This window comes from Polypterus senegalus, chromosome 14 (assembly GCF_016835505.1).
Source record: "Polypterus senegalus isolate Bchr_013 chromosome 14, ASM1683550v1, whole genome shotgun sequence".
NCBI classification, from domain to species: domain Eukaryota; kingdom Metazoa; phylum Chordata; class Cladistia; order Polypteriformes; family Polypteridae; genus Polypterus; species Polypterus senegalus.
Window position 1 is genome coordinate 22,284,737 of NC_053167.1, and position 12,609 is coordinate 22,297,345.

The 12,609-nt window shown below is 36.2% G+C and overlaps 1 protein-coding gene across 1 annotated transcript; it reads right to left on the reverse strand.

Moving 5' to 3' along the window:
* Positions 1-1,194: 1,194 nt before the first annotated feature.
* LOC120515195 (odorant receptor 131-2-like) lies at positions 1,195-2,100 on the reverse strand. Its single transcript, XM_039735946.1, has one exon. The coding sequence runs from the start codon at positions 2,080-2,082 to the stop codon at positions 1,195-1,197; it is 888 nt and encodes a 295-aa protein (XP_039591880.1). The 5' UTR covers positions 2,083-2,100.
* Between the last annotated feature and the right edge of the window lie 10,509 nt (positions 2,101-12,609).

Sequence of the window (12,609 nt, forward strand, 5' to 3'; positions counted from 1 at the left end):
TGGGGTCCCTGCCATGCCCTTGAGACTGTGCTGGAAGACACAGCAAACCTTCTGGCAATGACACGTATTGATGTGCCATCCTGGAGAAGTTGGATTACCTGTGCAACCTCTGTAGGGTCCAGGTATCGCCTCCTGCTACCAATAGTGAAACTGACCATAGCCAAATGCAAAACTAGCGACAAAACAGATAAGGAGGTAAAAATTTCAGGTGGCCTCCACCTTTTAAGCCATTCCTGTTTTGGGGGTTGTCTGATTGTTGCCCCTCCAATGCACCTGTTAATTTTATTAACACCAAAGCAGCTGAAACTGATTAACAACCCCCTCTGCTACTTAACTGACCAGATCAATAGCACAGAAGTTTAACTGACGTGATGCTATACTCTGATTCAAAAGTGTTCCTTTCATTTTTTGAGCAGTACATATATACAAATGTATGTCTATAGGTTTTATTTCATTACTGCATCCCAATGTTTTTTTTTGTTGTAGGATGTTATATGTGATGCCCACAGTAGAGGTATACTTGGTGAATGAAAAAGCAGAAATAATGTTGAGCAATGTCTGAGCAATGACTTTAACATTAATAACAGATATGCTTTACTTTTATTGTATTTATCATGATTTTATTTTGGATAGTTTGTAAAGAATGTGTTTGCCGAAATAAACAGTAGATGCTACATTTATTGATATTACAGAGGCTGTTTAATGTACTACTGTTATTCAAATTCTCTTTAATGGCCAATTTAATACTGTTATTACCCAGCTGCTTGCCTTATCTTTGAAACTCTAAGAAACGTTACTTGGTCTGTGCAAATACCCTTGTTCCACCAATTTTAAAACATCAGCTAAGGAAAACAGGAAATGAGAGAAGGACAACTAGTTGAGCAACCACATTGATAAAAACATAAATAAAGTTCAACATAGCTTATGTCTAGTATTATAGGGTCATTCTTTTAACATGTAGCACACACAAATACATTCTTACTTGCATGTGCTAATCAATGGGACATTACCATTATTCACATGATTACAGTACACTAAATACCTAGACATATTTATTAAAACTACATCTGTGAAACATGACGAAATGCCCTTTAAACTAAGAGTAAATTCAGAGATTATGTAAATGGACCTTAGAACATACATGTGATCCTTTATTTAATAGTTGTACATATGCCTTTGCTTTTTTTGCTAAGGTCACCTCATACAACTCATTGTCTTCATCTTAGGCCTTTTTGCATGACACAAGTGGTATTTTTTCAAATGTCTTCTAAATGCTGTGTCTCGCACACCATAGATGATAGGACTGAGGAACCTTGGTAAAATATATACAGTCAGATAAGTTGAGTAACGGACATCTGGGATTCGGTCTGGAAATATGTATAAGAGAACAGTCTCAACAGGGTAGATTACATATGTAAGTAAGCACATGAGAAGCTGAAAGCCGTGAAGCAGGATTGTGTTGTGAGCTTTAGTGGCAGAGGATTTGTCAGAGGTTGCTCCCTTAGCTTCAAGCACTATTTTTATGTAAGTGTAAAGTAGAGTCAAGGTGACAAAACAGAAAAACAATGCATCTATTATGGGTCTTTTGTACAGTAAATAAGGGGCTTTAAAAACATTAACTGGATGGCAAAACATAGAGGACTGAAAGAAACTGACAGGCTCTATTGCCAGAGTTACAAAAAAGTCCGGAATAAAAGGACTGACGGCGGCCACCCAAATTAGCCCAATGAGCAGGTGAGTCCGTTTGACTGTGCAAATCTGAGGGTGATGCAGGGGATTGCAGATGGCAATGTAGCGTTCAACAGCCATAGCGGCAAGGTTTAGTGGGGTGACCATAGTGGCAAACAAAGCCAGCAGTATGAGAAAACAGCAAAAATAAACCTTTATTGTGTAAAATACATAACTAATAACGTATAGAATTACTGCCAGGGTCAACTGGAACATGTCATTGATGACCATGTGAGTGAACAGAATGTAACGGGGATTCTCATAAAACACTGGATTTTTGAAGTGTGTGGAAACCAAAACCCCACTGATGAGGCTGATGAAGATCCAAACAGTGACAACTACAATATTTTTCATGATGGCTACTGCAAGGGAGTCTCTTCCGTTTTGAATGAAAAATGTCACAGATGAATTTCTAGTAGAATTCATATCACAGAAAAGAAATCTGCAAAAGACAGAATGATTAATTGTTCTCTGTATTTACAGTAAATAGATATTTTTGGATTTGAAACACAAAATGTGGCAACAAAGACACCGTACTGTTACAAACCTTAAGACTTGTTTCCAAAAAGAATGGGACAACATTACACCTAAAACACTGAGTAAATTGTTGTTATCAGTACCTAAATGTCTACTAAGTGCTATGAGAAAAAAGAAAATGTTACAAAGTGGTAAATTCTTTACTGCTCAAACTTTTTTTTTGGAAAATGTTATAAGTATCAAAATCAAAATAAGAGTTTATTTTTGAAAAAAGGTCAAGAATCATTTACCTTCATTTATTTATCACAGCTTTCTGTTTTTATTTGCATGGTCCATACTATCCTGACTTTTTCCAAGTTAGGGTTGTAAGATACTATTTCTTTTCTATAAATTTACATTCCAACTCTTTGAAGCAACAGAGCTTAAACTAAATTTATCTGAACTAAATACACAGACACAAACCTGAGTAAAACACAACAAATATTGTATATATATTTGTGGATTGTTTTCCCAAATTTATACTTATGCATTTTTGTTTGACTTAGGCTGACGAATGTTGATATTTTTAACATTCCACATAAAAGTACTGAAACATGTGGGTTAGATTTTGGTTTCTTTAAACCAAGAACCGCAAGCAGTATTGGTCTGTTAGTGATTAATTTATTTATAATTTTTTCACTTACTTTTAAGGAAACTTTATCATACTCTTGGTTTATTGTTATTATTATTATTAGTAGTATTGTATTAGGGTTTACTATGCATATCCAGGCCATTTTTTAACACCATTTCCTGGGTTTACTATCTTACTATTTTACTATCTCAAGATTGTTGAAGATTATATTTTATGCTTATAGTATTTGGACAGTATTGGCAATAGATATCTCAATTTTATTCCTCATTTGCTGCTACTGGAGGACTTGTTTTGTTTTGGATATGCTCTGTATCTAGGTATGTCACAGGACTGGGACTTTGCAAAGTGTGGTTGTAAAGTGTGGTCCAGCCTCACATAGGGAGGCAAAATGGGGAACTAGGGGTGGAGAAAAAGAGAGCAAGCTATCTCTAATCTATGCTTTTAATCCATATAATTATAAATGCCTATGTAACAATAGGCTTCATGGCAATAACTCCTGGGAAAATTGGAAATTAAGGTCAAAGCTGTCTTATTTTCAGCTAAGACTACAAAATGACAACAAAAGTTCATAAGCAATGTCTTTAAGACCAGACAGTTAACTTTGTGAGCTGGAATGTTAAAGACCTGAATTACAAATATTCTAGCTTTACAAAGAAAACCAGATGTGTGGTCTTAAACATAAAACCGTCTCATTTGTAGCATCAGATGTGGTATCTGATCCTGAAGGGAGATATGTGATTATCATCGGTAATTTATTTAACTGTAAAGTGATTTTGATAAATATTAATGCACCCAATGTCGACGATAGGGACTTCGTCCAAAATGTATTTGCATCCATTCCTAATGTGAACACTCATAAAATTATAATGGCTGGGAACTATAATTGTGTTTTAAATCCAGACCTAGATAGGTCACCTGCCACAGGGATAATGACAACTAACACCACAAAGACAATTACACAGTTTGTAACTGACCACAACTTATCAGGCCCCTGGAGATTTCTAAACCCAAACTCAACAGCATATTCCTTCTACTCACCACTGCATCATTGCTACTCAAGAATTGATTATCTCTTTGTAGATAACAATTTCTTGCCTACAATTAAATCTTGTAAGTACAACGTTATTATTATTTCTGACCATGCCCCTTTGATCTTAGAGCTAAAATCATTATGCCCCACATACTCATCTTACAGATGGCATCTTTACCCACTTTTATTAGCAGACAAGAACTGCACAGAATTTATATCAAAGCAAATCAATTTTTTCTTAGAGACAAATACATCCTCAGAGGTTTCTCCAGGAATACTCTGGGAAACCCTGAAGGCTTTCTTAAGAGGACAGATTATCTCATATCTTTCCAACAGAAATAAATTGGAAACCAAGAAGGTGTCAGAGTTAATTAGCGAAATTACTTGAATAGATCAAGAACATGCCATTGTGTCCAAGTGAGGCACTTCACAGGAAAAGACAGGTTCTGTATTCAGAACTCAACCTCTTAACAACTAAAGAAACTGAACAACTCATTTGTAAATCAAGACATCAATACTATGAACACGGAGAGAAAGCTAATAAGATATTAGCTTAACAAATCCACAAGCAAGAAGTTTGCAATTCAATCCCAGCAATCACCAACACAAACAGAGACAAAATAATTGACCATAAAAATATAATGCACACATTTAGAGACTACTGTAAATCCTATATTCTACTGAGATTAAAGAAGACAAGACACAATCTAAAGCATTTTTGGATGCATTACAGATACCACAAATAGATGCTCTTAGTGCAGAGGAATTGGATAAACCTTTGGCACTTTAGAATTACTAGATGCTATAAACTCACTTCAGAGTGAGAGCAGCAGGTCCTGATGGCTACCCTGCTGAATTTTATAAGAAATTCTCAACTCAACTAACTTCTGTTTTATTAGCAACATTTACAGAAGCTAGAGACAATAAAATTCTACCTCAAACTTTTTGCCAAGCTTTAGTTACCGTTGTTCCTAAAAAAAAATAAGGACTTATTACAATGTGCATCATGCAGACCAATTTCACTTCTGAATAATGATATTAAGATTCTCTCCAAAGTCCTAGCTAGAAGGATTGAGAAAGTGCTTCCTTCGGTAATATCACAATACCTAACTTGATTTATTAAAGGCAGACACTTAGCTTCCAATCTTCGATTCCTCTTTAATGTAATATATTAACACACAAAGTCAAACACCCACGAGATATTATTATCATTGAATGCAGAAAAAGCATTTGATATAGTTGAATGGAACTACCTTTTCACTGCATTGGAGAAATTTGGGTTTGGCCCGAACATTTGTGCATGGATGAAATTACTGTATACCAGTCCAGAAGCTTCAGTTTGTATTAACATTAATTCAGACTACTTTACACTAGAACGTGGTACCAGACAAGGATGCACCCTGTCACCACTGCTTTTTCCAGTCGCCATTGAGCCACTGGCAGTTCACTGCTGAAATGCTTATGAGATAAAGGGGATTATCAGAGAAGGACTAGAACAGAAAATTTATCTATATGCATATGATATGGTACTGTATATATCTTATCCACAAAATACTGTACCTGCAGTCCTAAAAGTACTAGCAGAATTTCAAAAGATTTCTGGTCTCAGAATCAATTTGAATAAAAGCGTGCTCTGGCAAGTGAATTCTCAAGCACACAATATTAGGTTGGACACCTTCCCTTTTATCATCACAGATCAGTTTAAATACTTAGGGGTAAACATCACAAGTAAACATAAAGGTCTTTATCAAGAAAATGTTGCAGTCTTTATGGAAAAAATTAAGACTTGCATAGATGGTGAGTCCTTCATCTCACTTTAGCTTGAAGAATTAACATTGCTAAGATGAATATCATTCTTAAGCTTCTCTTTTTATTTAAAAGCATTCCAATATACATCAATAAATCATTTTTTAAGAAATTAGATTCAACCATAGCCACATTTATTTGGAATTCAAAACATCCAAGTATCCAAAGGGCAACCCTACAAAGACCTAAGGGGGAAGGTGGCATGGCTGTACCTAACTTCTAATTTTATTATTGGGCAGCAAATATACAAGCTAAAAAAAACTCGAAATGGACACAAATAGATGAACATAGACATGCACAATAGAAATAAAATCCTGCAGTACTTCATTATATTCCTTGCTTTGTACCCCAATAAATACAACTTCGCCAATATACTAACAACCCAGTTGTGCTTCACTCACTCAGAATATGGAGCCAATGTAGGAAGTATTTTAAGACAGTGAAGCTTTTATCTGTGGCAAAATCCAACCTGTGAATGCTGCAATCAAGTTCCAGCCTCACTGGGGCATATGTTTTGGGCGTACACCAAATTAACATCATTCTGGACCAATATCTTTAAAAGCCTTTCAGACAACCATGGAGTCACAATACCTCCTAACCCATTAACAACTGTGTTTGGTGTACTTCCAGATGGACTTAATGTGGAAAAGGACAAACATACTGTAATTGCCTTGCTCAACAGGAAGAATCCTAACTCTCCTATTCTTAGTAAGTGGGTAACTGATGTTATATACTATTTGAAATTGGAAAAAATCAATTTCTAACAGAGGATCTGTAAAAAAACTTTTTCAAAACCCGGCATGATCTAATCAATAACATTTTAGAATAAGCATTTAAATTGAGGTAGGAGATACTTTTCCCTCTTTTTTTATTCCATTTATCTTTCTTCACTTATTAATTTATCTATTTACTTATTTTTACTAGCTTAAAGTTTTACTCTGCTGGCCTAGCTCTCTTTCTCAGGGGTGGGGGTTGATTTGTTTTAAACCTATTTTGTAAAGCTTGATTTATTTGTATGGAAAGTAATTTGATTTTAATAAAATCAAAAGAAGAATAAAGTGGACAAAAAAACATTTCACTTACTGTAGTATCAGATTTCTTCTTTAACCAATGTTGCACTCATATCTTCTTATTTTACAATAAAATTGGAATCTAAAAACCATTTCATAAAAAAAAGAATTTAACAGAAGCTCAAATTATCATGAAGTTCTGCAATGTTTTATTGAAGGTTTTCAAGTTGCTTTAAATAGTTGATCACTGTTAAGCCTACTGAAATTTTTCTTTTATTGTGTATTTCTTGTAAAAATACATTCCAACTTCATAAATGCCACACAGTAAATAATCACTTACCTCTTTCCAGGTAGCTTACTCTGGTCATGAGGATTCTGGAGAAAGCTCTTAAATGTTTCCGGTTCTGATGTCAAAACAACGTCATATCTAATGAACACCAAGGGACACAGTTAATTATGAATGTTGACACTTGGGAGATGCAGTTCATTTTATTCCAATGAAAATGTGTCCAGCTGGCAGCAGGTCAAGGGTAGCATCAATTGTACTACCTGGGGGGATGCAGGGTTGGGTAATTTCCTGGAACAAAGCTCCACATAGAAAACAAACACTGGCAGAGAGATTAGAGCTCTGCATGCTAATTCAGGAAAGGAGGGATTCTTTCTTTTATAGCTTGACCCAAAAAAATGCTTCAAGGACAGTATACAAGAGAAGGCATAAGACAGCCGAAGAAACTTAAAGAAAGAGTGATACAAAATGCTTAATCAGTGTACATCTGCAATCAAAACAAATTAATGTACTTGTCTATAGTATTGGTTTTGTTTTAAATAACCCTAACACACCTAATTATTTTTATGCCTGAAACAGTGTACCCATGCACACCGTAAGGCTATAATCCCCTACCATCACACCTGTTGTGTATGAAGTACACCCAAACCTTTCTTATTTGAAATGTATAATGTTATGTTTCAGCCAGCATTTCTCCCCTTGCTAGGGTTCACAGTTGTGTTTTGTGTCTGTCTTGTCTAATTTATGTCCTTTATTTGTATAAATGTTTCTTTTGTTTGTAATGTATATTACTCTTTGTGTTTATTTGATTACGTTGCATGTGTTTTCTGGGTGGTTCCACATGGGGCAAGGCCACCTGCCAATCACCACCAGGAGCTGCTCTCCACCCTATATATTGGAGGGCCTTCCATATTTCCTGGGGTTTCATTTAAAACTCACTACGTAGTGGAGTGTTTCTTGTGTTTAACCGTGCTTTTTGCTTTGGGATTTCCTGGATTTTTTGAACCTGTGATGTGTTTTCAACCTTGCCTTTGGATTCTGTATTTGATTGCTTTGGATTGCAATTCCTTTGTGCTCTCAGGAGCTTTGTGCATTATAGAGCCTTTTGTAAACATAAAACTTTTATACAAATAAGATTTTTCAAGGCCCTTTTTTGTATCTAGTCTGGGTTTTGACTGTATTTCCCCCCAGAGGGCAACTTTTGAAACTGTTTTTGAGACATCTGTGCTTTTGGGACTTCCAAGTTATGACATGTAACACCTTTACCAGATGCTGTAACTCAAACTTAATCCACAGAATGCTAATTTAAGTCAGCTCTTTTTAAACATTTTTCTATTTTATGTTTCATGTGAATACAAATATGCATTTTTTTGTGGTAAAATACAATGATAATCCTGGAGAGTAACAAACCTCAAAAAGAATTTGACAGAACTGCCATTTGAACTGAGGGTGCTGGTGCTTTAAAGAAGCAACAGGCCTGAATTAAATTTGGTAAACTCTGTTTCATTAAATATGTTAAAGGAAAATAACATAATAATTAAAATTAAGTATATTTCAAAGAATTGGAAGCTGTAAAAGGGGCTATATAGCTGCAAAATGTATGAACATTTTTGTGTGTTCTAGGGGAGTAAACACTACACTACTTTGTACATCTATCAGGACTGCTGTCTTTAACGTGAGGTCAGTGTCAAATAAAACTTCAATGAAACTTGACTTCTTTTCCATCACCTGGATTGTTAATGGTGACTCTTCTTGTTTTATTGACTTGTTACCACCAGATAATTCATTTTTTAACACTAGAATTACCAGAGCCTACGAAAAAACTCGTAATTCCGTTCCGTTAAATTGCTTCTTAAATCCCTTCACACCTCTCCGCCAGCGTCCTTTGTCTTCTAAATGTGCTGATAAAGAGAAGCTAGGAGCAGCCGACTATTCCATCCCCCCACCAATTTAGAACGTGCACGAACTTCTCTCAGCTCATGCCTTGATTGAGTATCTGGGAGTGAAGTGGAGTTTTAGAGTGGAAATAATAGAGCGTTGTTTGGAACACATGCATTTCATGTCTGTTCCGTTTCTACAGTAATCTGTGTCAACACATTTTTAAAACAGAAACGTTTTTTATATTCTAATAGTAGATGACAAAATGTAGGCATAAACTATATAATGTATGAAGCCTGAAGTCCAAATAGCAAAGAAACATTTTCATAAAAGGTTCAAATATAACACAATTGTACTTTTATTCAAAAATATAACTGCAAAAACAAAAAGCCGCCTTAACATGCGACATTGACAGAAGTTTATTATAACTTCCTCCATGGTGTAATAGAATCAGTTCTTGCCTTTGAACCCAAAGGTCGCGAGTTCGATCCTGCACTACTCTGTTTTGAGAAGTAAACTGCTCTTAGTCGTACTATTTTAGAATAAAAGCATACATTTGATTTTAGTCTGTAACAGCCGGTGCAATTTATGATCCTTGTAAGGATTAGCTTTTTTTTTTTTTAAATCACTTTTCATTCTCTCAGTCGCGTTCAGAATCAATCCATACAACCCCATCTTACACGGCTGTTTTCACTAAAGACGCGCTATAACTCTGCAGTTTACCACGATGCATACTAACGCCCCCCAAAAAAACGGGTTCTGACACACAAACGCTGGCAAAGCTGCCTTCTTCGTATCTCACCGTCACTTGCTTTTCTTTTTATTCAGTTTTATTGAGTGTTCCTGCCAGTCCCCGCATGTTGCTGTATTCTGTTTCTTTTGTACTCCAGGACATGCAGAGGAAAGAATGGTAAAGAGCAGTAACTTCGGCGCTATATGCAATCATCAGACACTCCCCATCTGCCCGTGTCGTTCAAACACAGGAACATATATTGGGGTAAAAGTATAACAAAAGTGCACTTTTATTCAACTGCATGCCCTCTGCAATCATCAGACAGTGGTACACTGCAGAGCTATAGCGCGTCTGTATTCTGTTTCTTTTGTACTCCAGGGCATGCAGAGGAGAGAATGGTAAAGAGCAGTGACTTCAGCGCTATATGCAATCATCAGACACTCCCCATCTGCCCGTTGTTTTGTTATACTTTTCAATACTTTTTATACTGCTCAAACGGGCATGCTCAAAAAATACACGTGTAATGCCATGAAAAGTGCACACAGACACTTCATTTCGCAAACAAAACAAGTGCACTTTTATTCAAGACTACCTGTATAACCAAAGAAAAAAGAAAGCAAGTTACAGTAGGCGATTGATACGACAGCTTTCATGGTGCAATGCTAAGAAGTGCTGATTTTCATTCCGTGCTATATAAAATCATCACATTCAAATATTAACAGTTCCCACACACCCAAGGACCGTCCTTCCTACATTTACGACACGTGTACTTGTTGCCGTGCACACACCTCTCTGTGCTATGGTTTCTATTACACTGAATGAGCACCTGACACTGTACTTTCTTCCCTGGGGGAAGGTCCCGCATCAGAGAATTTCCAGTTCCTGCATAAATTCACACCTGATCTGACGCTGTTCGTTTTCAAATAATATTGCATTAGTGCGATGATATTTTCACATATATTGTCTCTTTCTTTCAGGTGTGTAATAGAAACCACAGCATAGAGAGAAGTGTGTACATTGCTTCTTACAGGAAAAGGCGATGGAAAAAGTGCACTTGAATAAAAGTGCACTTTTGTTATACTTTTACCCCAATATATGTTCCTGTGTTTGAACGACACGGGCAGATGGGGAGTGTCTGATGATTGCATATAGCGCCGAAGTTACTGCTCTTTACCATTCTTTCCTCTGCATGTCCTGGAGTACTAAAGAAACAGAATACAGCAACATGCGGGGACTGGCAGGAACACTCAATAAAACTGGAAAAAAAGAAAAGCAAGTGAAGGGAAGAAGGTTGCTTTGCCAGCTTTTTTGTGTCAGAACCCGGTTTTGGGGGGGGGGCGTTAGTATGCATCGTGGTACACTGCAGAGCTATAGCGCATCTTTAGTGAAAACAGCCGTGTCAGATAGGGTTGTATGGATTGATTCTGAACGTGACTGAGAGAATGAAAAGTGAATTAAAAAAAAAAAAAAGCTAACCCTTACAAGGATCATAAATTGCACCGGCTGTTACAGACTAAAATCAAATGTATGCTTTTATTCTAAAATGGTAAGACTAAGAGCAGTTTACTTCTCAAAACAGAGTAGTGCAGGATCGAACTCACAACCTTTTGGTTTGAAGGCGAGAACTGATTCTATTACACCACGGAGGAAGTTATAATAACCTGCTGTCAATGTCGCATGTTAAGGTGGCTTTTTGTTTTTGCAGTTATATTTTTGAATAAAAGCGCAATTGTTGTGTTATATTTGAACCTTTTATGAAAATGTTTCTTTGCTATTTGGACTTCAGGCTTCATACATTATATAGTTTATGCCTACATTTTGTCATCTACTACTAGAATATAAAAAACGTTTCTGTTTTAACAATGTGTTGACACATTGTGTTGACTACTGTAGAAACGGAACAGACATGAAATGCGTGTGTTCCAAATAACGATCTATTATTTCCACTCTAAAACTCCACTTCACTCCCAGATACTCAATCAAGGCATGAGCTGAGAGAAGTTCGCGCACGTTCTAAATTGGTGGGGGGATGAAATAGCCGGCTGCTCCTAGCTTCTCTTTATCAGCACATTTAGAAGACAAAGGACACTGGCGGAGAGGTGTGAAAGGATTTAAGAAGCAATTTAAGGTGGGACGGAATTACGAGTTTTTTCGTAGGCTCTGGTAATTCTAGTGTTAACACTCCTTGGCTGTCTCGTCATAGGGTGGGGGAGCTTGCAACTGTTTTTAAAAGTTTGTTTCTGTGTTGTAGCCTTACTAGAGGTCCTTTTAGTAGCTTTGAACTGCAACTGTTTGGAGTTTGTAGCTCTTCTTCTTAATTGTGTGCTATGGTTTTTTGAGCCTCTTGTAAATAATGTTCTCTGATATCTTGGCTGACTTTACACTCTCCAATGATAAAGTACTCATTGATGGCCATTTGAACATGCATGTTTGTTGTCAATCTAAACCTTTGGTTAATGACTTTTTTCATTATTGAACTTATTTGATTTTATCCAGTATATTAATGCTCCAACTCATTCTCTTGATCACTCTTGATCTCGTTCTTACATGTGACAGTTAATAATACTGATACATGTGCTACTACAAGAGGCACTTCATATTTTTCTAGCTTTTTACATTTTTATATTCTATCTGATTTTAAAACCATGTTTTCCAGTTTTGATCAGCAAGGCCAGTGTGTTACTATTGGAAATTCTGTCTTGATTTTTAATTCATCATGTAAAACAGTTTAAGACTAAATTATTCCCCTTAAAATACGCTGCAAAAAGGGAAGACCTGCTCCATTGCTTAGTGACACCACACAGCAGCTGTGGGGTGTCTGTAGGTTTTCTGAATAGTGGTGGAATTAAAAACAGTATGACAGTACCTAATCAGATTTTTAAGATTTCTCTGTTTAATATTCAGGGGGCAGTTAAGAAATATAAATATGATTACTTCTCTGATTTGATATTCTCTCATCCTAAGCAACTTAGGGTTTTATTTAATGCAGTTAATTTGGCTGTTTACTGTAGATGTGATTAAATAGTACTC